Below are 27277 nucleotides of genomic sequence, written 5' to 3' on the forward strand. Positions count from 1 at the left end.
AGAATTATAGTTCAGTGAGATATCACTATGAGGCCAGAATTATAGTTCAGTGATATATCACTATGAGGCCAGAATTATAGTTCAGTGAGATATCACTATGAGGCCAGCATTATAGTTCAGTGAGATATCACTATGAGGCCAGCATTATAGTTCAGTGAGATATCACTATGAGGCCAGCATTATAGTTCAGTGAGATATCACTATGAGGCCAGCATTATAGTTCAGTGAGATATCACTATGAGGCCAGCATTATAGTTCGGTGAGATATCACCATGAGGCCAGCATTATAGTTCAGTGAGATATCACCATGAGGCCAGCATTATAGTTCAGTGAGATATCACTATGAGGCCAGCATTATAGTTCGGTGAGATATCACTATGAGGCCAGCATTATAGTTCAGTGAGATATCACTATGAGGCTCGCATTATAGTTCAGTGAGATATCACTATGAGGCCAGCATTATAGTTCGGTGAGATATCACTATGAGGCCAGCATTATAGTTCAGTGAGATATCACTATGAGGCCAGCATTATAGTTCAGTGAGATATCACCATGAGGCCAGCATTATAGTTCAGTGAGATATCACTATGAGGCCAGCATTATAGTTCGGTGAGGCCAGCATTATAGTTCAGTGAGATATCACCATGAGGCCAGCATTATAGTTCAGTGAGATATCACTATGAGGCCAGCATTATAGTTCTGAGATATCACTATGAGGCCAGCATTATAGTTCTGTGAGGCCAGCATTATAGTTCAGTGAGATATCACCATGAGGCCAGCATTATAGTTCAGTGAGATATCACTATGAGGCCAGCATTATAGTTCAGTGAGATATCACTATGAGGCCAGCATTATAGTTCTGTGAGGCCAGCATTATAGTTCAGTGAGATATCACTATGAGGCCAGCATTATAGTTCGGTGAGATATCACTATGAGGCCAGCATTATAGTTCGGTGAGATATCACTATGAGGCCAGAATTATAGTTCAGTGAGATATCACTATGAGGCCAGCATTATAGTTCGGTGAGATATCACTATGAGGCCAGCATTATAGTTCAGTGAGATATCACTATGAGGCCAGCATTATAGTTCAGTGAGATATCACTATGAGGCCAGCATTATAGTTCAGTGAGATATCACTATGAGGCCAGCATTATAGTTCAGTGAGATATCACTACGAGGCCAGCATTATAGTTCGGTGAGATATCACTACGAGGCCAGCATTATAGTTCGGTGAGATATCACTATGAGGCCAGCATTATAGTTCGGTGAGATATCACTATGAGGCCAGCATTATAGTTCAGTGAGATATCACTATGAGGCCAGCATTATAGTTCAGTGAGATATCACTATGAGGCTAGTGTCATTTCTGCGCTATCACAAGGAGACCAACACAAACATACCACATCCTCCTTAACCATAACAAACTGTTATATATATGTAAAATATATATTTTAGGTGACCATGAAATGTCTTAGTTCCGGATAATGTTAGCCAGTTGTTTATATGACATGAATTAGAAACCCAAAGTACATACAGCATATTTTCTATGCAAGCGCCTGTGGTTTCACACAGAAACTGTACCACTACATAACATATTGTCTGAATTATCTATGTTATCGACTCCTAACGAAATGTCAACCATGACCGGAGTATCAACATTCACAGAAGGGAATCCCTTGGTGATATATAATGTTTTGAAGAAGTACACAGAAGGATCATGTTGTTGGAAAAGTATAAGCATTGCCATTAAAACCGAAATACTATTTCACCCAGATCTATTCCGTGATGATTAATATAGGATATCAGATAAGTTATGGATGTGAAAGTCCTGGACATATGTTGAATGAGAGGACGTTCCTGAAAACAAATTAGAGAGAAATATATATATTGTGTTTATGACATTTACATCCCTCACTTCATAGTCCCATAGGAAGGAGATGGGTACCACTTACATCATGCATGCTGAAACTTTATAATATCGATAGAGGATACTTCGAACTAACGTTGAAGATCTCTCTTACCATTTTAAACGATAAATACTTTCCATCGAGGATTTTTTTTTTTTTTATAAAGTTTGTGATGTTCACAATTTGACCTTTGTTTTGACAATTTGAATTAGAGTTAATGTATAGTTTTCTCGTCGGTAATTCCTGGATTGCTTTAGTTGACATAGGAAATGAAATATTATCTATATCTAACTTTTTGAAATATATGTACTGGACATACCGTATATTGGGTTATTGTACCTGCACTTCCGGTTTACATGGGCCACCGTAGAATCAAGTACACTATGTCATTTATAGTATGTATAAATGACATACTCTGTACACGTAGTTTCATCTATTTTATTTTTTACTTTACTTCTTTATTCTGGTGAATGTTTGTTTTAGTTTGAAGCCATATTTATATTACAAACATTAATAATTAAATCTGAAAAAAAGACTATAAGTATAGTGCTGTTTTGTTGATAACTTAAAAAGCTTTCGACTCTATTAAAGGACAAAACTTCAGGTACAAACTTATCAGAGTTGGTGTAGGAGATATGTTCAGTAGCAATAGGGTTCTGTAGATTTAAGCAGACACGGTAACTGCGATTGTCTTTTCTGGTTCTCGTTTCATGTGGTGATTGACTCCATTTCATACTGAACATCTTTTTCTTCTATGTCATTAAGTAAAACTTGTGTTCTTACTGTTTTACAAATTGATATATCATGGTCGCGATCTCGTTAATCCGCTTGACGTATATTTCCACGTGAGCTTTAGTTTAAAAAGCATTTATTCGGGTAGATGTAAATTATGTATATTACATATGGATTGAATAGATTTTTTTAATTTTCATTGCGGCTATGAATACCAGTATATTTATAATAGCGGTAGCGCGCCTCGGAGGATATGTAGCTAGATACTGGTATTCATAGCCGCAATGAAAATTTAAAAAATATATTCAATTCATATATTTACATAACCTTGATTTAAAAAAATTATATTGAGAAAACGAGAAATTTTATTAAAAACAAAAACTTGTCATGTATACGACGAAACGCCAAATTATTAGAACAGCCGGGATATCCCGCCTATGCACCACGCCATTGTTTTAATGTCGTTCCGCATTTTTCGGTCTTTTTTTGTCTAATTTTGTATAATGTTCATTTATTATTTAATTATTGAATTATGGTATAATTAATTAAAATGTATCTCGTACCAACGTTATCGATCCAAGGGAAGCTACTCTTCCTGTCTTACTGTCGATGGCGTATTAATATGACCGGATTAATCAGGTGATTTGCACGGGAGACAATGTTTTCATACGGTTTTCATAGTGTATTCATGGTCATATGTTTGTTGTTTTCACTTGGTATGTTAATATCAGCAAACCACATTAGGAATGTAAATATAAATATATGATACCATGTATACGAAAGAGGAAACACGTATAGAACATGGACTGATGTTAGTCCTTCTCATGAAAACAATTACAGAAAGTGTATTTATAATAGTCCTTCTCGTGGAAATAAGTACAGAAAGTGTACTTATGTTAGTCTTTCTCATAGAAACAAATACAGAAAATTTACTTATTTTAGACCTTCTCGTGGAAACAAGAACAGAAGTAACGATGCTAGTCCTCATTGAAACAAGTTCCGAAAGTGTATCATGTTAGCTCTACCCATGAAAAATGTGCCGAAAGCAAACCGAAGTTAGTCCTACTCAAAGAAACAAGAACAGAATGCTAGTTCTTTTTGTACAATCAAGTACAGAACGTGTACGTCTGTTAGTCCTTCACGTTGGAACTAGTACAGAAAGTGTACTGATGTTAGTCATTCTTATGGAAACAAGTAAAGAAAGTGTGCTAATGTTAGTCATTCTTATGGAAACAAGTATAGAAAGTGTGCTAATGTTAGTCATTCTTATGGAAACAAGTAAAGAAAGTGTACTGATGTTAGTCATTCTTATGGAAACAAGTACAGAAAGTGTTCTGATGTTAGTCATTCTTATGGAAACAAGTAAAGAAAGTGTGCTAATGTTAGTCATTCTTATGGAAACAAGTAAAGAAAGTGTACTGATGTTAGTCATTCTTATGGAAACAAGTAAAGAAAGTGTACTGATGTTAGTCATTCTTATGGAAACAAGTAAAGAAAGTGTACTGATGTTAGTCATTCTTATGGAAACAAGTAAAGAAAGTGTGCTAATGTTAGTCATTCTTATGGAAACAAGTAAAGAAAGTGTACTGATGTTAGTCATTCTTATGGAAACAAGTAAAGAAAGTGTGCTAATGTTAGTCATTCTTATGGAAACAAGTATAGAAAGTGTGCTAATGTTAGTCATTCTTATGGAAACAAGTAAAGAAAGTGTGCTAATGTTAGTCATTCTTATGGAAACAAGTAAAGAAAGTGTACTGATGTTAGTCATTCTTAGGGAAACAAGTAAAGAAAGTGTGCTAATGTTAGTCATTCTTATGGAAACAAGTATAGAAAGTGTACTGATGTTAGTCATTCTTATGGAAACAAGTAAAGAAAGTGTGCTACTGTTAGTCATTCTTATGGAAACAAGTAAAGAAAGTGTACTGATGTTAGTCATTCTTATGGAAACAAGTAAAGAAAGTGTGCTAATGTTAGTCATTCTTATGGAAACAAATGAAACAAGTAAAGAAAGTGTGCTAATGTTAGTCATTCTTATGGAAACAAGTAAAGAAAGTGTGCTAATGTTAGTCATTCTTATGGAAACAAGTATAGAAAGTGTGCTAATGTTAGTCATTCTTATGGAAACAAGTAAAGAAAGTGTGCTAATGTTAGTCATTCTTATGAAAACAAGTACAGAAAGTGTGCTAATGTTAGTCATTCTTATGGAAACAAGTATAGAAAGTGTACTGATGTTAGTCATTCTTATGGAAACAAGTATAGAAAGTGTACTGATGTTAGTCATTCTTATGGAAACAAGTACAGAAAGTGAAAATCCTTCCAATGGAGTAAATTTCTTGATTTTCGAAAAATGCTTACACAGAAAATTTAGTTTTACTGGCAGCAAAATAATAGGTCGTAGCAGATGAGGTAAAAATTCCATAAAAAATTCTAAGGTTTTTTGAAGTGGCTGCCATGTTTTTTTCACAAGTCGGATCGACATAGGAAAAATAAAAAAAATAAGTTTACTGACCCTTTACAGCTGTATTAAAAATGCAACTGTTTCATAGATTGCAAATATATATACTTTAGTATAGGTAATGTAGGATTAACTGGCTATGATTACATATCTGAAACATGTGCCTTAATTTTCATAATTGGGCACTTTTACTGTACTGCTAACTTGATTATTGAATATCGCCGGGGTGAAGTTCAGAATGACACTCACTAATGTTATCCTTTAACTCAGCTTTCCTTTAGTCCATGTATAGTAATGAGGGTATGGATCACTGCGTTGATTTCATTCACACTTTCCTCCAATCTGTCGTCTGATGTACAATTTCTATCGCCAAAACCTTCTCCTGCTTTCCACGTTCTCTGCTTTTTCTCGTAATTCTACAATACGTTCTAGAGGAAGAAGATTTGGATGACCCTAGTGAAGGTCGCGGTTTCATACCCATAAATGTATGTTATTGGCTTAGGACCCCTTTACGTGTCCATGTCCCAACATTTTTCAAATTTCCATATACCCCAACCGTTTTAAAATTCCATGTTCCCAGTTCAATACCAATGAGTCAAAAATGACCATGGCTATCAAAGACCGTCAGTTCCGTATCATCTTCGTTCGTGACAAAATTTACGATTTCGTACGAGCCATTTCCGGTAACTGAATACTCATTCTTATGAAATAATCTATTGGCTGTCACGGCTATCATTAACTCCTGAATACGAAATAATATTATGTTGAGATAACATTTCATAACTGTCGCTCATGTATATGTTACACTGTTATATTTAAACCAGTATTGGTGGGAATTTACTTGTGATTATATTGCTGAAACGACATTGGGGTTACTAGCTCGATTTCGCTGAATCTGTTTAAATGGACATTCCTTCACTCGAAAGGCAAATGCGAGTTGTACAGTAGTTCATAAGATTTATAATTGGAAGAAGCTTAAACTCATATTTATGAACTAATTGTGATATGGAAAAAAAAATTATATTTGTACAGAAAATCTGCAAAACTCTTGATGTTTTCACCGACTCATTAGCTAATCGCTACTTCGGGGAGCCGCGAACGCCATTTTCGTTTCTGTTCGTGAATTTGTCTGCGCAACTACAAGATTCCCATTGATTTATATAGCATAAATTTTCAAATACAGAATCCGCTTTAAACTGCATATGTAATAATTACCGGGGTTATTCACACAGATGATTTTTATTTTAACTTTTTTTGTCAGTAAACGGGCTTCAATTACTTGAAAATCATATCCACAGTTGAGTTTTGCTTTAAAAAAGTGTCTTTGATTGAAAAATGTTGAGCACAAAACAACACGGTGGAAAGCCTTCCTGTTCTGATTTTTTTTCTCGAAATTTACATATGCACTATGTGTTGGTGATCCGAAGATATAGATTTGAATTTCCTGTCATAGTTGTACCGAGAGAAATATATATATACACACATTTAGCTTGTAATGAACGCATGCACTTATGGCCCGGATTTCCGTGTACATGTACCGAGTTTCTCTCGTAAGCTTTAAAACTTTACTTAAGCCTTACTATCGTAAAACAGAAATATTGTAAGCGAAGATATTTATTATGTTTTACAATTTCGTAAAAGCTCTACTTCCTACTGATTGGATAAATATACACAGTTTTATTCATTTATTTTTGTTATATTTTCCCTAGACGATCACGAATTGATACTTTTCGTTAAGTTTAGATTAAGTTAATCAGACCCTGAGAAAATGACGTCACTATTAAACTATCTACGTCATCTGGTTAGAAGTACGATGGAAGGCGGAAAGGATGAAAGGAGGATAGAGGTTCAATACAACTGGCTATACAGTCGAATCTGTCCAAACGACCATCTCTATTTAGCGACCCTCTGTTCTAAGCGACCATTACAATGCCTCCCTAGCGTTTTCGCTATATATTTTAACTCTATTAAGCGACCCTCTGTTTACGCGACCAGCGACCACAATTTTTCGTTCCCGTGATAAAAATAACTCTCCAATAAGCAACCAGAAGTCTCCAAAATGCCTTACATTACCATTTTCGCCTTAATAACACCCAAGTAGTTTTACTTTTCGTGCAAAAGGAGGGAGATGAGGCGAAGTGACCGTCTAGAATTCTGACGATTTTCAGACGTTTTATATACGATATATCAATTTGCATGCGAAATATAACAATGAAGGAATGCATAAACAGTTAACTTACTGTTAAATCGTGATTTGTTATCTTTTTTGAGACATTAAAACAGATATTTGCCAGTGAAAAAGTCGCCGTTTTTCAGGAAATGCAGGAAAGTAAATAATACGTCATCAGGAATTAGAAATGGTAGGGAGAGTTACTGTCGAACGGGTTTTAAATACAGATGTTTAATTCGGGATGGTACGGCAGCATATTAGGGCCAATATCAAAAAAAAATATTAAATCGTACGTACGATTTAATAATTCGTACGTACGATTTACTAATTCGTACGTACGAATTAGCAGAGACATATATAGAGAGATTGGCAGCTCTCTATTTGCCCTTATGTCTACGTGGTGGCCCCTGACCTTCCCACAATCCTTTGCGGTCGCTCTGTTCAGTCTTCTCCTAATGCCATAATGGAAAAAACTTGAAAACCAGACACATAGTTATCGATAATTTCTATTTGAAATCATCACCAAGATCCAATGATGTGCTTTAATTGCATTAATAGCAAAGTGCAGAAGTGTCATCAATATGGAATATATCGCATTTGTTGTCAAAGTGTTCGTATTTTGAGTATGAAAGTCAAGCACATCACAGGGAAGATGGGGTTTTCGAAAATACGGATAAATGACAACAATGTGCATAATAAACAAGACCATATCCCATAAGTATGATAGTTTTTGGATAATGTAGTAACTTTGTAGTGGCCTAGATAAAACCATGTGCTTTTTGTGTGTATTGAAAATTGACGACGTTTTGGTCTGACGTAATAGCGGATTAACCAGAACATGTCGAATAAGTTCCAGTACATCGATTTATCTGTGCTCGCGTGTGTTTTATAGGGGACAAGACGCTCTCGATAAGGGATATGCTTGAGTGGTCACGAATAAATAGCGATGTTACTAATCTCTCTATATGTCTCTGGAATTAGTAAATCGTACGTAGGATTTATTTATTTTTATAGTGGCCCTGATACGCTTCCGTAGGATGGTGTGTGGGCCAAAAAATAAGATTATATGACGGCAATATTTACGGATACATGTATTGATGTTGAGCATCAAATGTCATAACCTGGGTACGTCAATAACATGACATCCTGGCCCACAGAGACGAACCTTGATACTGCTGATCATATACTTCAATACACGCGCAGACAAATGTACATTGGGGTGGGATTATGTCGGGCCCCTGTGTCCTGTAGTGGGGTGGGATTATGTCGGGGCCCTGTGTCATGTAGTGGGGTGGGATTATGTTGGGCCCCTGTGTCCTGTAGTGGGGTGGGATTATGTCGGACCCCTGTGTCCTGTAGTGGGGTGGGATTATGTCGGCCCCTGTGTCCTGTAGTGGGTTGGGATTATGTCGGGCCTCTGTGTCCTGTAGCTTGGAAATTTCTGCCAGATCCCTGTGTGACAAAGAAGACAATTTTGAAAGACACGGCATCTCTTATATAACGCAACTTCTCCGATTGTTACGTATAAAAATGGTGTATTTAGATCTCAGCATACGTAAATTAAAAAAAAAAAAAGTTTCAGATATATATCTAAGGAGACGATACATTGTAAGTTATGTGCAGTTTTATTGAATCAAAAAGCGAAAAACCGGTTAACCATATTCTTATTTGCATAACTGGGGTAACATTTGTTTTGGTTTTATAGTACCCTATGACGTAAAATATTTTGTGATCCAGTGCCCTGGTTCAGAGTTATCGCCCTTACTGATATTTATCTGCATCAAAGGCACGTGATTGTACCTAGTGTACCTCTATATGTGATTGTATTTAGTGTACCTCTACAAGTGAAGTACCTGGTGTACCTCTATACGTGATTGTACCTGGTGTACCTCTACACGTGATTGTACCTGGTGTACCTCTACATTGATTTACACAAAGTTTACCTGGGTACCTCATACATGAATTACCTGGTACCTCATAGGATGACCTTGTACCTATCACATGATTATACGGTACCCATAGTGATTGGGTACGATTATTCTGGACGTGTTGTAGCTGGAATTCTGCCAGATGACCTGGTGACTCTAACACGATTGTTGAGTACCGCTCTCCTATTACTGGTCAACTCTACCGATTGTTACGGTGTAAAAATGGTGGTATTTGTATCTGGTACCGCATACGTATTGTAATAGTGTCAGTATAACTAAGGAACCGATTACATTGTGACGTGTATGTGCAGTTTTATTGAATCAAAAAGCGAAAAACCGGTTAACCATATTCTTATTTGCATAACTGGGGTAACATTTGTTTTGGTTTTATAGTACCCTATGACGTAAAATATTTTGTGATCCAGTGCCCTGGTTCAGAGTTATCGCCCTTACTGATATTTATCTGCATCAAAGGCACGTGATTGTACCTGGTGCACTTCTACACGTGACTGTACCTAGTGTACCTCTACACGTGATTGTATCTGGTGTACCTCTATACGTAATTGTACTTGGTGTACCTCTACACGTGATTGTACCTGGTGTACCTCTATACGTGATTGTACCTGGTGTACCTATACACGTGTTAGTACCTGGTGTACCTCTATACGTGATTGTACATAGTATACCTCTACACGTGATTGTACCTGGTGTACATCTACGTGATTGTACCTGGTGTACCTCTATACGTGATTGTACCTGGTGTACCTCTACACGTGATTGTACCTGGTGTACCTCTACACGTGATTGTACCTGGTGTACCTCTACACTTGATTGTACCTGGTGTACCTCTACACGTGGTTGTACCTGGTGTACCTCTACACGTGATTGTATCTGGTGTACCGCTACACGTGATTGTACCTGGTGTACCTCTACACGTGATTGTACCTAGTGTACCTCTACACGTGATTGTACCTAGTGTACCTCTATACATGATTGTACCTGGTTTACCTCTATACGTGGTTGTACATGGTGTACCTCTATACCTTGTTGTACCTGGTGTACATCTACACGTGGTTGTACCTGTTGTACCCCTACACCTGATTGTATCTGGTGTACCTCTACACGTGATTGTACCTGGTTTTTCTCTATACGTGGTTGTACCTGGTTTTTCTCTATACGTGGTTGTACCTGGTGTACCTCTATACGTGAATGTACCTGGTGTACCTCTACGCGTGATTGTATCTGGTGTACTTCTACAGGTGCAGTACCTGATGTACCTCTATACGTGATTGTATCTGGTGTACCTCTACACGTGATTGTACCTGGTGTACCTCTACATGTGAAGTACCTGATGTACATCTACACGTGATTGTACTTGGTGTACCTCTACATGTGAGTGTAACTGGTGTACCCCTTCACGTGATTGTACCTGGTGTACCTCTACACGTGATTGTACCTGGTGTACCTCTATACGTGATTGTACCTGGTGTACCTCTACGCGTGATTGTACCTGGTGAACCTCTACACGTGATTGTACCTGGTGTACCTCTACGCGTGATTGTACCTGGTGTACCTCTACGCGTGATTGTACCTAGTGTATCTCTACACGTGAATGTACCTGGTGTACCTCTACACGTGATTGTATCTGGTGTACCTCTACAAGTGATTGTACCTGGTGTACCTCTATACGTGATTGTACCTGGTGTACCTCTACGCGTGATTGTACCTGGTGTATCTCTAAAGGTGATTGTACCTGGTGTACCTCTACATGTGATTGTATCTGGTGTACCTCTATATGTGATTGTACCTAGTGTACATGTGCACGTGATTGTACCTGGTGTAGTTCTACACGTGTTTGTACCTGGTGTACCTCTACACGTGAATGTACCTGGTATATATGTACACGTGAATGTACCTGGTGCACCTCTATACTTGAGTGTACCTCTTCACGGGATTGTACCTGATGTACCTCTTGTTTCCAGTTTCAGGTTTTTTATTCACCAAATGCAATACAGCATATATGTTCTTGACCTTATAGTTATCGAGATGTCGTTTAAAGTGAAAACGTGACTATACGAACGTACGACGGACGGACGGACGCATCATTCCGTCATAGACTCACTTCCCCAATGAGGTGGGACTCGTACAACTAATTAGTTTACTAAAATACTAGGACTATATCGTCTCAATTGATTACTTGAAGTAAAAATAAATAATTTTACATGGAATAGGTGTAATAGCATGTACAGGTTCGAGCACTCATGTACGTAAAAGACCCGGATGATAACAGTAACTCGCACTTTGAGAATTTCCGCTTTTTCACCTGTAGTCTTACATTATTCTAATTTTCGTAGGAGTGTATATTTTATTCAAATCTTAAGACAAATTACTCGTTATACTCGTATATAATGACAATGACAATTGTTTATTCTCGTAAACAGTACAGTGCAGATAATACGAATACAAACACCTGGTTAATAATAATACATGGTACAACAAATTGTGACTTAATTATCTCATTTATATCAATAATAAATTTAGCCAATGAAATATGTAACAATTACTGAGTGCCATATGTCAATTACTCAGCTACAGTACCTAAAACCAATTTGTCTTGAGGATTAGATTCCCAGAAAAAAGGCAGCTGATTGGCAGAATTGAGTGAGTCAATCCTAGAATTATCTATAATGTAAGGTTTTTCGAAGTTTGTTTTTGAAGTTAACAATGTATTACTTCCTGTGTTCATTGTTTTTATGCGATGGGTATAAATTAAAAATTCAATATAGTGTTAAACATACATATTATAAACTGGTAAACCAATCAGTAAGTTATCATTTGTACAATTTTGAAATCAACTGTTAAAAGTAATCGTCAATTTAGGACAAGATATAATTCAAATCAAACACATAGTGTACACGTATCCAAGATAATTAATCACCAACATATTATCAATGTCACCTTATTATTATATCCACAGTATTCGAAGGACACTCTGTGAAGGGGAGTATTGATGCATTGTTCAATACGGGGATACACGTGTTATGTCTATTTATATTTGAGTATTTTCGTTGTACTGCCCCTGTGATAGACCCAGAGGGTACCATCCTCGTGTAGACCGATACACACTGGTACACTTCCATCGGTTGTATAAACAGTCCTCATACACTGTCCAGTATTCCCGTCAATCAGTAGTACCGACTTGGTGAGATAGTCCGCTACGAGGATATCACCAGCTCCATCAAAACAAACATCGTACGGGTAAAACTTTGATGACTGACTGGAACTTCCGTTTGATTTGATTGTACCAATGTCTTTACAGCGAAACTTCAGGTTTAGGTGTTTATCCATCACGATGACGTGAGGCTGTTTGCCTGGTGTCTTACCAGCGATGTAGTCATCATAACCTACACCGTCACTATCAACAGCAGCTACATCCCCGGTCAGAGAACTAGACACCATGTGATGAGGGACTTACTGCCACCTGTCGACAAGGACGGCCCGCTCCAGCTGACACTGCCCGGCCGTCTGTAGTGTACAGTTGTATTCCTCCATCCATCCCCACCACCACCATGTCATCACTAGTGATACACAGAGAACCTGGTGTGTTGTTAACGTTAAAGCGTGTAACGACGTCACCACCCGTCGTGATTTCCCGGATACTTCGGTCATCCTGAACACAGAACCACACCCTGCCCGTGGTCGGGGATACAGAGATCGAACTGACTTTGACCTTACACTTGATTGTCTCCTTTACACTGCCTTTTATGTCAACCCGATACACGCTTTCATCGTCCCAGTACGATAACCATGCCTCGTCACCAGTAAGACATGTACGACATATAGTGTAAGGAAACGACGTCGTAAACTCGGACAGAACCACAGGTGTCGGAATCGGTTTGTACGACTGATCTTCCCCGTCGACGAGTACCTTACCAAGCATGCGTTCCAGAAGTTCGGTGGAGATGGTCCCGGGTTTGAACTCCACTGTCTGCAAACGTCGAGGAGAGGGAGGGTCAAATGAGGTATTCCTGATTTCCCGCGCTAATGTAGTGACGTCAACGGTTGTACCGGATGTCAGTACCTGCTGGCATCTGTCCAGTTTGGGCTCCAGGTCCTCCCTCAGATGTTTGGTGAGAGCAGTTTTGTTTTTCTCAGAAACACTTTTATTCAGTTTCTCTAGCTCGGTACACATCTTCACTAACAACTCAATGGCGTTATCGATGTTGTCTTTCATCTGTTTCCCCTGACGTTTAATGTCATTGATAACTTTCTGATATCCTCCACCGCTCGTCTCCTGTTCACGAATATCCTCCTTGATTTTAGGAATGTCGGTTTTGGAGAGCTTGTCAACATACTGCTGTATTTCCCGTTTCTGGTCCGCCACATAATCAGTCAGTTTACCCATCTTGTGACCGTTGTGACTTTCTGTAACACAGTCCATACAAATTAACTCGTCCTCACACGATTTACACACACAAACAAACCCCATCCCTTTATGGCGGGGACACCCTGAAACTGGTGTCTGGGCCGCCATGTCGACAAGGTTAGTTTCTGTCTGTCAATATGGCGGCGATACTTCTCAGAATTTGAGATAGGCTTCCTGGTAAAGGACAGCATATGTTCTATTTTTAGTAACAGGACGTTTATCATAAATGAAGTAACAGTGTAAGCTGGATCAAATAGATTTCATGTAAACAGAAACTGGTGTCGGTGTCGTGATGCCGCCGTGGGTATACGTAATTTTAAGTCACTATATACCCTAATCTTTAATTTGTCAATATATTTGTACAAAGTTCAAGTTCAAATAGTTTATTAAAGTCTCACCCTCAATAAAATATTTACATATAAACAAGAATATCAACATACATGTACAAAATTTAAAAAAAAAAAAAAAATACATAGAGGCCACTCTATATAGAGTTATGAGAGACTATAAAAACATGATTAAGATAAAAAAAAATTACAGTAAACGATTAAATCCTATAAAACACATTTTCCCTTTTATCTAAAATTAGTTTGCAGGCTTTGGCACTGTAAAAACACATATCACTGTTGTGGAGTATGAAGTTAAATTTATCAGTATCACAAAAATTATTAAAATTACTATCTAGTTGACTGGCTCTTAAAAACAGTGAATCTCTTATTTCATTATACAATGGACAGTGAATTAAAACATGAAGCTCGTCTTCCACATCAATGGCACAATTAAAACAAGTTCTCAAATTAAAATCAAAATTTTCATACCGACCAGTCTCAACACGAATAGGAGCAACTCCACATCTGAATTTTGAAAGGGCACCACGTGTACCGGGCGGCATTACATTATAAACATATTTCTCAGTTATAAATTCACGTTCAAAAGTATGATATGTTCTTAATTTATTTCTACCGTTTCCTCTGACAGATGAGGTTCTACTAATATTTTCTTTCCATTTGCTAACATATTTGTCAAAGATTCTTTGTAAAAATAGCGATCTAGTAGTTTTAAAATCGTGATTGGTATTTGAAACATCTAATTGATTATCAGGAAATCCTAATGTACGAAAATGTTCTTTTATCCGGAAATTCCAATTTCGACAGTTACGTCCACTTTTATTACTGGACCAAACAAAAACCTTTCTATTAAGTCTGTTGGTATTACTTTTGTATAAACGATTCCAATGTGTGTACACTGAGTCCAAAAGCTTTACATCCGTCTGGACCCAACCAATATCACCAAGCACAGCTGCATTAGGTGCGTATTTTCCAAGTCCCATTAAGACTCGCACAGCACGGTTCTGTATCGAGTTAATGCACGAATAGGACTTAAAGCCCCAAATAGCTGCACCATAGTTGATAACCGACCACACCAGTGACTCGTTGAGTTTAGAATAAGTTTTAAACTGAAAACCTCCAAATGATTTATATTTAGCTATTACTAGCCCGAGCGCACCACTTTGTATGTACTATTTGTAGTTTTATTTCTGAACGTCGTTTTCCGGGACGTCATGATCTATTTTAAGTGACACGTTTGGATTTTAAATTTAGAATAAGACAGGAGTACTGACAGTTAACGGTGTCTGACTCGAATGGATTTACTATTACAAAGAAAGCACAGACAACGGGGATTAATTAACGTTGTGTCCGTAAACATTTGCTACAGAATTATAAACCATACGCAATGTGTCAGGAGGTCAGAACACAATTTTGCATATATTGTCTTACGGAAAGTGTTCGACGCACGGCAGGCATTTTTTTAAATAACTATATCAGGCAGTATTATATTTGCTGAAAAAAGCTAAAATGATGTTCGTGAATTATTTTATAGCTGAAACTACATAACGTTTCATCACTTTTTGTGTATATTTTAGCACGTCATCAAATCGTGTGTGTTGAAATTGTTTAGTGCATCACTAGTTTTTGTGAATTCTATCTCTATCTTTGATTTTTGAATAGCAAATCTACCTAACAATGTAATTGTGAAGGTTATCATATCTGTTTAAGATAAAGCATACTCCAGTAAGTAAAATAAAAACAAACAAACAAACAAAAAAACAACAACAACAACATTCAGCGTAATTTTTGAGAATCAAAGTTTCTTTGGGGCTGTCACATAAACAACAATTTTTACACCAATATTTGTTTTTAATGTAAATTATTCTTCGTTGATTATGCAAACTGAAATGTATGGTCACAGTGACCAAATATTTTATCGCAATATCCCTCTTCTAGGCTCAAAGTCATCAATACTGTTGTCCTCATAATTTCGTCTGTGTATTGGTATATTTTGTAGATGTTTATCACTGAGTCTTATTTTAAAATAAACATTTAAATTTATGACATCCGGATGTTTGTGATAGTGACGCACTACCGAATCTGGCCCTGATTGTGTCTCGATCCGAACTTCTACATCGATATCATTTTATTTTATCTCCGTGACATTATCGCTAATCATGCACAAAATGCCTTACTAAATATGACTAACAATATTAGTTATTTCATAAGCTTAACAAAGCCTTGAACAGCCAAAAATGACATATTTGTTAAAAAGTGTAATTTTGTATATTGGATTATCTTATTGTCGTTTATAGCTTAGATAAATGACATGGCTCTGCAAACAAAACATCACATCGCGTCGTTGGGAGAATTTAATCTGTCAGATCCCTCGCTTTAGCGCATATAGACGATAGACAGGATGGGTTGTGTTATAGCCTTATAATCACAGGGGCCTGGTAACTTTTTGGGGTCTAGTTTGAGAATGTGTTATGGCATTGTTTGAGGTGAAGGAAGGATTGGGGGTATGGGGTTAGTTAACACTATGTTAAATACCATCATTAAGTTTTGTCCATCCTGTTACCTAGGCCTCAAGTAACTGTAAATTCCAAGGTCCCTGTGACAAGGAAAGGCCCAAATTCACCTCGACTGTGACAAATTCGCAGATCCCTGTGACAAGGAAAGGCCCAAATTCACCTCGACTGTGACAAATTCGCAGATCCCTGTGACAAGGATAGGTCCAAATTCACCTCGATTGTGGCAAATTCTCAGGTCCCTGTAATAAGAACAAGTCCAAAGTCACCTCGAATGTCACGACAAATTCCCAGGTCCCTGTGACAAGGATTGGTCCAAATTCACCTGGACTGTGACAAATTCTCAGGGCCCTATTATAAAGATATGTCCAAATTCAACTCGACTGTGACAAATTCTCAGGTCCCCGTGATAAGGATTGGTCCAAATTCACCTCGACTATTACAAACTCTCGGGTCCCTGTGATATGGATTGGTCCAAATTCACCTCGACTATTACAAACTCTCAGGTCCCTGTGATAAGGATTGGTCCAAATTCACCTTGACTGTGACAAATTGTCATGTCCCTGTGTTATATATATTTGATGACAGCGATTTCCATTAACTATCGACACACGGGACATGTGAGATGGTGTATATATATATATATTTACCTACATACTTATTTACCCAGATATCGAAGCTAGATAAAACCGCCAGGAGTAATTAGTTCCACTAATGGATGGTCAGGTGACAATTTTTACTAGTTGGGCGACACCTGAAGGATGTCACAGAAAGAATGAAGCGTAGTGAGGGGCGTTAACTCTGTTCGGCACTTTTCATCAAAATCGCTCAATATCTATTTTAACCAGTGAGAAGACTATGTGTTAATTGTTGGGTCGCGAGGACCGGGTGGTTAAGGTGTCCCAACATTTTATCACTAGGGTAACCTAGCTGTCCAATTCAGGGTTGGGAGTTCGAAACCCACGTGACGTGGGGCAGTTACAAATGTACCAGGTACTGACCGTAGGTCTGTGGTTTTTCTCCGGGTACTCCAGCTTTTCCTCCACCACCAAAACCAGGCAGGTCCTTAAATGACCCTGGCTTTTAATAGGACGTTAAACAAAAATAAGTGAAACTGTCTTGTTGCCAAGGAAATGAATCCCATACAGCTGAATTTGCTGTCCCATAATACCCCTATTTCATTGAATTCAGACAATATCTAAATTTGGACCATTCGGAGGCCAGGAAATGATGACTATTTCGGTAAAACTTGAAAATGAGGTGACCAGAGGGACAGTGTCCCATGATGTACCTATATATCAAATTTCATTTAAATCAGACAATATCTTAATTTAGACCAATCAGAGGCTGGGAAACCATTTCAAATGGCTGTCATTTTCTTTAAAAAATGTTAAAAGAGGTTACAAGAGTAACTGGTGCCCCATGATGTAGCCTACCCACATACCAAATTTCATTGCAATTCGACAATATCTACATTTGGACAAATATCCTCGAAAAAATAGGATAAACTCTTTCAGATAGGAATATCCAAGATTTGATGGGAATCGACTCGCCCCGATATCAATCTTGGAGAAAATTGTTAATTAATCACACTTGCGCAAGGAAAATCCCTTTTTTGTATGAATTCCCCAGTCGAGCATAATGATACAAATGAGAGAAGGAAAATTGTTTGTGTGTTTGACATAGCCATTTCATTAAATTGATATTTTGAGACTTTCCCCATAGTTCAAAGTCAGTATCAGTGTCTTTGTCAGTGGTTCATGTCGAGCAAATTGGGAAATTGTCTTTTTTTTTTACTTGAAAATTTTGCAATTTCTTCAGTAGTTTTGGGAACTAATAAGTTCATGATCGATCATCATCATATAGATAATTGATCGATCATGAATAGAACTTTAGGAAAACAAAAGCATTAATATGACTAGTAGATTATAATTACCCAGGTAATTTAGTATCAAGAACAGGTGAGCGAGTTATCTCCCTTTTTCTATCACTGATGAAAATTAGGTAATGAGCAAAGTTTTAAAATGTTTTATGTGAATTTAAACAATAGTTCATGTGAAGGAAGCTTAACCATGCATAATAAATCATGTTTTTATTTTCAAATAACTTTTTTCAGTCTTTTATGAGGTAGCAGTGTACACCAGTTTGCCCAGTTTCTGAAAATATATATATTTGCTTTGTTGGCGTGGTTTATCATCCTTTGAATAGCCAGCTGAGTCAGTTTGAGGCAGGGTCTCCTTGAAGTAGTTAGTGACTACGTCTGAAAACATGCAGGAGGTCTGTCTGTCCACATGCCATCCAGGAAAGGGAGAAATAAATTATGAAAATGAAGCTTACCAAGCAAAATAAATAATGTTTTCTTTTAAGATAAACGTTTTAAACTTCTTATAAGGTAGCAGTGTAGATCAGTTTGCCCGGTTTCTGAAAAATAAGTAGCATCCCTAAGTCTGAAGCTGGGTCTCCTTGTAGTAGTTGGTGACTACCTGACTGAACAACATACAAGAGGCCCATTGCATGCCATTCAGAGCAATAAGGGTAAAGTGGTCTTGTCCAAAGTCACAACCACGACAGCACATACCGGCCTGATTGTCAGCTTCCCTTTTCTTCTGCAGGATAACTGTTCAAACGTTTCTATACTTTTTCTATAAATATAATATTAACAAACTTGGTGTATTTGGTTTAATGTCCTATTAACAGCCAATGTCATTTAAGGACGTCCCAGGTTTAGAGGTGGAGGAAAGCGGGAGTACCGGGAGAAACACTACCAGCCTACAGTCAGTACCAGTTAATTATAACTTCCCCACGTAGGTTTCGAACTAGCAACCCAGAGGTGGAGGGCTAGTGATAAAGTGTCGCGACACCTTAACCACTCGGCCAACTCGGCCCCTCAATAATAAGTAATTAATAAACTTTCTTACAGTGGCAATAATACAAAAGAATTGAAAATTATGGAAAATTTGTTTCTTAATATCTATAATGCCTTGAAATTGAGAGAATAGTTATACAAGATGAAATGAAAGCCATATTTTATGCAAAGTCTCAAAAACATTTAATGAAGTTTTTTTCTAAAGTAGAACAGAGGGAAATTACTTGCGGTCTAAGGCCTCGTTTACAGTAACTGTTTAAAACTTATTAATTCTTATTTGTCACAGTTGCAATTGTAAAAGATGTGAAAATTAAAGAAAATGGTGTTATCCCAATATCAAAATAGTTTGATATTAAGAGAATAGTTCTACAATGTGAAATTAAAACCAGATTCCATGTAAAGTTTCAAAATTCTGAATTTGTTTCTTCAGTACAAAATAGAGGGAAATAAACTTTGGCCAAAAACAATTTAGAACACCCTTAAGCTTCCTAATGTAAATATTTGCATACATGTATAGTGGTGTTGGCCTAAAAAAGAAACATATACACTATTTACATGTACACTAGTCCCTGTGTTACTGTATTTGACCTGTGTGCAGATGACATTATGAAGAAGACTATTTTGTAGAATTGTTATCATAAAATCATGGTCATTGTTTGAATATATCGAATAATTTTCTATAATATACCTTTAGATTTATAAGTAAACTTTAAATTCAAAAGATAAAAAAAAAAAAACTACATGCATAATATGGTTCCCCAACATTGAATTTAATTTTGTGCGACACAATAAATACATGATAGTTCAAAAAACTTTAGTAGAAATTGGTCAGAATTGGTTTCTTGCACATTGCTTTCTTTGGTATATGTAAGTGAAAGGTTGAAATATGTTGGTATGGTATTAAAGCAAAGATATTTCAAAATTTACCAATTGCTACCTATGGGCAGATGACATTTTGAAGAAAAACTATCTTACAAAATAGTGATAACAAAATATTGGTAATTCTTTAATAACTGATTAAAAATTTAAAAGATAAAACAAAAATACAACATGGTTCCACACCTTAAATTAGTTAATTAACTATATATAATGTGATATAATAGTTGACATAATTTTAGTAAAATTTTGTGTGAACAGGTTTCTCGCACATGGTTTCTTTGGCACATGTAAGCAAAGGGTTGAAATATGTTGAATATGTCAATTATGGAAGTGATGATAAAGCAACTTATAGATATTTGAAATTTTACTAATTCATGAAATTTCAAAGTCAACTACTTTGTAAAATTGTTATAGCTAAAACCTGGTAACTCTTTGATTTTGTTAAATAATTTCCCATCTTATACCTTTTTTGTAATAAGTTGAAATTAACTTAATTTCGAAAGATAAAAAAATGCATGACATCTTTCTATACACCAAAAACAACTGAATTTTACTAAATGTGACATAATAATTGACAATATTTTAGCTTCAAATTGTCAGAACAGTTTTTTTGCATGTTGTTTTCTTTGGTGCATAAAAGTGAAGGGTTTAAATATATTTGGAAATTTATTTCATTTTATATTAATGCAAAAGATGTCATAATTTGACACTGTCCTAAGAACCATCTCAATAAAGTGCAGGTCAGAGACTTCAAAATTTAAAGCATTAGAATATAGATATTTCATTAAGAAATTGAAAAAAAATCTATTACTGAAAACGAATTGTTCAGTATACTGCTAGGGTGTACTGAAGTATATGTATAGTAGTTCCTTGAAAGTTCGTGTCATTGTAAGCTAATATGTATGAGATATGATTCTCGAAACGTCGTGGCTCCTCAATATAAACAAACATCAGCTGATCAAGACATCAAAGCATTAACTAACGACACAGTAATTTCATTAAACAAACAAACAATAAAGAAATTAAATATTACATATTTAAACGTCGCCTGTCTCTAAAACGTTAATGAACACGTAGCTTTTACACTAGGCCTGCTGCCAGTACTGGAACGGAAGCCTACGACTACGGCTACGACTAAGTACGAGTTTAGATTTGTTATCGAACGCTGGTCTAGGTTGACTGATCCTGGAAAGCAACAAATATGGTCATAGTAGAACAACTATAACCTCCAATATAAGATTTAATATGATAAAATATTAAAAAGTCCTGGTCCTGACGGGAAAATGTAATGCAACTCACTTAGACTGCAGCTAAAGCCTGGAGTTGAACGAGAAAGCGGCGTGAAGTCCCCGGTGTTGTTCCATCCGGAACTCCTCGGGGAATCATTTCAGAGATAATACCCGATGAGTTCAGGATGGCTTTATTTCTATAGTCGTCCTTTATATATGCGGTCAAGCCGACCATTCCAAGTGTGTTAATAATTTCTATTACATATAAACTTCATACGTTAATTTTAACGGACCTGTTGATGTTAATGCAGGCTTTAAAAGACATCATCAAGATGATTCGCGTAAAACAAATATATAAAACCAGTTGATTCGTAATGATTTTAATGCTTATAACTGTGTATGCTGACCCGGTCTATCTGTTCCAACCGTGCTTAACGGAAAGGAAACGCCGGTCTGGCGTCATCAAAACTGGCAGCCTATTTATAGGTAAATACCCCAGTCGAGTGGAAAAATACTGAGAAGGTCGAAAAAATAGGCCATTTTCAAAACAATCTTGTAATCGTTCTGCTGAAGATATCGAAAAACTAAACAGACACTTTTCTTCAGGAAACATTTATCTCTTTGTATGTGCATTGTGTATATATATGGATTTTTTTCTGAATTTTGAGGGCGATTTAAACAGAACCTCTTGGTCACAATGTCGATTTTGGCATGTTTGACCCAAAATATCTCACAAAAACGATTTTCCACGGGGATACCAGATACACCCAGACCTAGATCGAGTCGAGTTTTACAATGGCTCAAAGTATCAACCGAATTGTATTTACCAATTTTTCTGTCCTCAAATCGCTATTATATCCGGCAAAATAGGCGAATTAGCTCGTATTATCATTACGTTCCGTAAGGAACGATAACTCTAATGAGTTATCGCCCCTCACTACACTTCATTCTTTACTAGTGGGGTGACACCTGAAGGATGTCACAGAAAGAATGAAGCGTAGTAAGGGGCGATAACTCTGATTCAGAGTGGTTTTCATCAAAACCACTTAATATATAAATTTCGACCAATAAGAAGACTGTGTTGGTCCCAATGCAACCAAATCCATCAAGTTGAAATTTGCAGTCGCCTAATACACCAAGATATCAAATTTTATAAAAATCAGACAATATCTTAAATTGGACCATGTAACTTACCAAATTTTATTTAACATGGACAGTATCTAAAATTGCACCAATCAGAGGTCAGTAAATGTCATTTTGTAAAAAATGTTAGTGAGGTGACAAGAGTAAAGAGTGTACCATTTTGTACCGGTATCCTTTTCAAATTTCATCAAAATCCGACTATCTAACTTTGGGCCAATCACAGGCCAGTTAAATGTGGCCATTTTCTTTAAATGTGAATTTGAGGTTACAAGAGTGACCATTGTCCATCTTCAGGATTTGATGGGAATTTGCTCACCCCAATATTTTTAATCTTGGAGGAAAAGGAGAATAATTCACAATTGTATGAGGAAAATCCTTTTTTTTTTGTATTCCCCAGTGGATTACAAAGGAGAGAAGGAAAATTGTTTGTTTTTTTGCTTTAGCCATTTACTCAGAACAATATTTCGATACATCATCCATAGAATTCAAAGTCAGTATTAGTGTCTATTACAATAGTTCATGTCGAGCAAATAGGGAAATGGTTAGGTATTACAATTTTTTTTGCTGATTTGAAAATTTTACAACTTCTTACAACTAATGTTTGGAATCACTATAAATATAAAGGTCATGATTGATCGTCATAATTTCTTAAACTATCTATGATCATTTATTGATCGATCATGAATAGAAAGATTTATCTACAAGAGGCCAAATGGGCCTGTATCGATCACCTGGCTCTACAGCAACTTTGAAATTGATTGAGGTTATTTCTACAGATACTATGCTGAATACAGATTTAAGCCGGTTTCACCCATGTGAGTGTAGGTCAAGGTCATTCATTTGATTCAACTTGGTAGCCCTTCACCTCAGCATGCTACAAGCTTAACATTAAGCCCCTGGGCCTCTTGGTTATTAAGAAGAAGTCATTTGAAGATTATAGCCTATTTGACCAATGTGACCTTAAATGACAGTTCAAGGTCATTTATTTGAACAAACTTTGTAGCCCATCATCCCAGCATGCTACAGGCCTAATATCAAGTCCCTGGGCCTCTTGGTTATTGATAAGTTGTTTGAAGATTATAGCCTATTTGACCAATGTGACCTTGAATGAAAGTCAAGGTCATTTATTTTAACAAACTTTGTAGCCCTTCACCCCAGCATGCTACAGGCCCAATATCAACTCCCTGGGCCTCTTGGTTATTGAGAAGAAGTTGTTTAAATGAACAAGAGATCCCAGAGGGATCTGTTATGGCGCCCACCATTGAATGATCTTCATAGGTTCCATGTCAGATTGATCTTTTCTCTACTTTTCCCTTACTGTAAGTCATACTAATCTGTAAATTCATTATCAACCCTCTAGTACTTTTCAAACCAGGGGAACCTATATATAAAATTTAAGATTTAGCGATAATGGCTGCCTGTCGGCCATGTTGTTTTCCGATTGGTCCCAAAATGCAATACCAGGGACCAAGGGGAACCTACAAATGAAATTTCAGAAAGATCCCTTCATTACTTTCCGAGAAATAGCGATAACAAATTTCAATTGTCAAAATTCAAGATGGCTGCCTGTCGGCCATTTTTTTTTCCCGATCGGTCCCAAAATGCAATATGCAAAAAAAGAGGAACCGACAAATGAAATTTGAAAAAAATCCTTTCAGTATTTTCTAAGAAATAGCGATAACAAACTTCAATTGCCAAATCCAAGATGGCTGCCTGTCGGCCATGTTGTTTTCCTATTGGTCCCAGTATGCAATCGGCATAATTACAGTCCAAGGGGAGCCTACAAAAAAATTGGAGAAGGATCCCTTCAGTACTTTCGGAGGAATAGCAATAATAAACTTCAATTGTCAAAATCCAAGATGGCTGCCTGTCGGCCATGTTGTGTTCCAATTGGTCTCAAAATGATATATGCATAACTAGGCACCAAGAGGAACCTGCATATGAGATTTGAGAAAGATCCCTTCAGTGCTTTCTGAGAAATATAGTGATAACAATCTTCAATTGTCAAAATCCAAGATTTCTGCCTGTCGGCCATGTTGTTTTCTGATTGTTCTCAAAATGCAGTATACATAACTAGGCACAGAGATTAGTTCCGCTTGAGCGAGCGGGTAGATGAGTTGTTGACTATCGTGTGTACTAATATCGGCGACCGCCTTAGGAAATTACTTGATCTAAGTAAAGCAGTACTTTTTATCACCAAGAGTTGTTGTTATAAGATTCCACCGACAATTTCTTTAAAGAATTTATGAAACACTTATAATAGCATGTAGGTTTGTAGTGCCGATATATTCAGTATTACAAACGGAATTTAGCTGCTACAAAATGTCAGCGTTTACCACCGATCGCTGTTGGACACAAAAATTATATTTTGAGTTATTCGATCATTTCAAATAGGATTTTTATTGTTGGAACCAAATTTTCACTTCGTATTATCCGAGTTTTTTGAGTTTTCTGAGTTTTCTTTAAAAGGTAAAGAGAGAATTTGGTCGGGACTGACGATGTACTTCGAGTTAAGCGGGGTATTCAAGTTTTCCGAGTTCGAGTTAACGAAGTTCCACTGTATGTACATAAAAATCATCAATTATTAATTATAAAAAAGTTAGCACAATTCGTTGATCAATAGTCTGAGTATGCAAATTTTGTGACATATACGATAAAATGGCTTCCAATGTGAATCGACTGTGGTTGAAAACTATAACAGCTTCCGCAATGAAGAGAATAATAGGAAAATGGGTCAAACACAATCCTAGAATTAAACTGGGGAAGCAGTATAATAGATTGGAACTGTTCAAACATGAAAACAGCAGTAATAGGAATGCTACGCTGCTGCTCGTATTCTGCTTGATTGCTGGAAAGTAGGTCATGACAATCTCGGTAATATTTACACAAACTCGGTAATAGTTACACAAACTCAGTAATATTTACACAAAGTTGTAAAAGTTACACAAACTCAGTAATATTTATACAGTCTGTACCAGTACAAAGCTACTGTCACTATACTGTATGTACAGTGTTTACACTTATTTGCACATAAATATGTGTCCCAAAATATATACAGAACATGTAATTTAACATTTCAAAACACTGTATAATATTGTTATCCAAATAGCCCAGATGGAATATTTGTGTTGCCTCGATTTCAAAACAGTCACATGATGATTTAAAAACAATTTCCGCGCTAAATTTTGAGGGTCCGAATAACAACTAAATTGAGTGGTCAAGCAAGACATATAGGGATCGACTGTGAACATTGGGACAGCACAGAAATATAACTGGAAAGGAACAAAACACATACATTCAATGAAAATAGCAACGTTTATACTGTGATGTACCTTTAATATCATGCCCAGATAAGCCATCCCAGATGACAAATTAGGAAATCAGCAAGTTTTAAAATATTTCAAGTGAATTTCAGCAATAATTTATGTAAATAAAGATTTAACCAAGTATAATAAATCATGTTATTCTTTTTAAATGATTTTTTTCAATCTCTTGTTATGTTTCAGTGTACATCAGTTTGGTCGGTTTCTGAAAATTAAGTGGCATCTCATACTCTGTCACATGCCATTGTCTATATTTGTGTATAGTTATATAGATGTGTTTTCAATTACTCACTCTTTTCTTAATCTTAGTTCGTGAGTACAAAGGTCAGTTACGTATGCGTGAGCAAGTGAGAACAGAGGACATGCAGGTAAATGGTAAACAAACCTTACATTGGAGCGCGAGGGATAAATATATGTTCAAAGCGCAAACTACAGCTTGCTGTACGTTAAACTATCCATTATAACTACATGTATATATCTATGAGGTATTCAGGGGCCGCGGTGGCCGAGTGGTTAAGGTGTCCCAACACTTTAACACTAGCCCTCCACCTCTGGGTTGCGAGTTCGAACCCTACGTGGGGCAGTTGCCAGGTACCGACAGTAGGCCGGTGGTTTTTCTCCGGGTACTCCGGCTTTCCTCCACCTTCAAAACCTGGCACATCCTTAAATGTCCCTGGCTGTTAATAGGACGTTAAACAAAAACAAACCAAACAAACCAAAGTATATTTGGTTAGACAATTTTCATTGTTTAAATGCAGTATTTAGGTGTATTTCACCCGGTGATGTATGCGTACTCGGTACGGTGCGTGCACGGACTGTCTATATATTCGTGTGTATGGGTCCGGGTTTTGTGTACAATATTGTTATATATATAAGTCCTACCGTATATTAACCTACCATACGTACATGCATATATAGGCGTATGTTATTCCAACTATGGGCAAGCGTCGTAAAGACAGGAGACCATAATAAAGATGGTCCCAGGCAGTACAAAGTTTCGTCGGTGTCCTTTTGAAATAAACCAGTATGTTACTGGAAGTGACTGGTCTGTGTGACCTACATGCTATTTGCTGGTCTCTATGACCTACATGCTACTGATTGTGACTGGTCTGTGTGACCTACATGTTACTGATTGTGTCTGGTCTGTGTGACCTACATGCTACTGATTGTGACTGGTCTGTGTGACTGTGACCTACATGTTACTGATTGTGACTGGTCTGTGTGACCTACATGTTACTGATTGTGACTGGTCTGTGTGACCTACATGTTACTGATTGCGACTGGTCTGTGTGACCTGCAAGCTACTGATTGTGACTGGTCTGTGTAACCTACATGTTACTGATAGTGTCTGCTCTG

General features: G+C 36.9%; 2 protein-coding genes across 2 annotated transcripts in view; both read right to left on the reverse strand.

The window, feature by feature from the left end:
• The window catches only part of LOC117341437 (tripartite motif-containing protein 2-like), a 126518-nt gene that overhangs the window by 41917 nt on the left and 57324 nt on the right, over window positions 1-27277 (reverse strand). The window lies entirely within an intron of this gene.
• LOC117341438 lies at window positions 11602-13901 on the reverse strand. Its single transcript, XM_033903287.1, has one exon. It carries the CDS (start codon window positions 13727-13729, stop codon window positions 12644-12646), a length of 1086 nt encoding a protein of 361 aa, XP_033759178.1. The 5' UTR covers window positions 13730-13901; the 3' UTR covers window positions 11602-12643.

This window comes from Pecten maximus, chromosome 13 (assembly GCF_902652985.1).
Source record: "Pecten maximus chromosome 13, xPecMax1.1, whole genome shotgun sequence".
NCBI classification, from domain to species: Eukaryota; Metazoa; Mollusca; class Bivalvia; order Pectinida; family Pectinidae; genus Pecten; species Pecten maximus.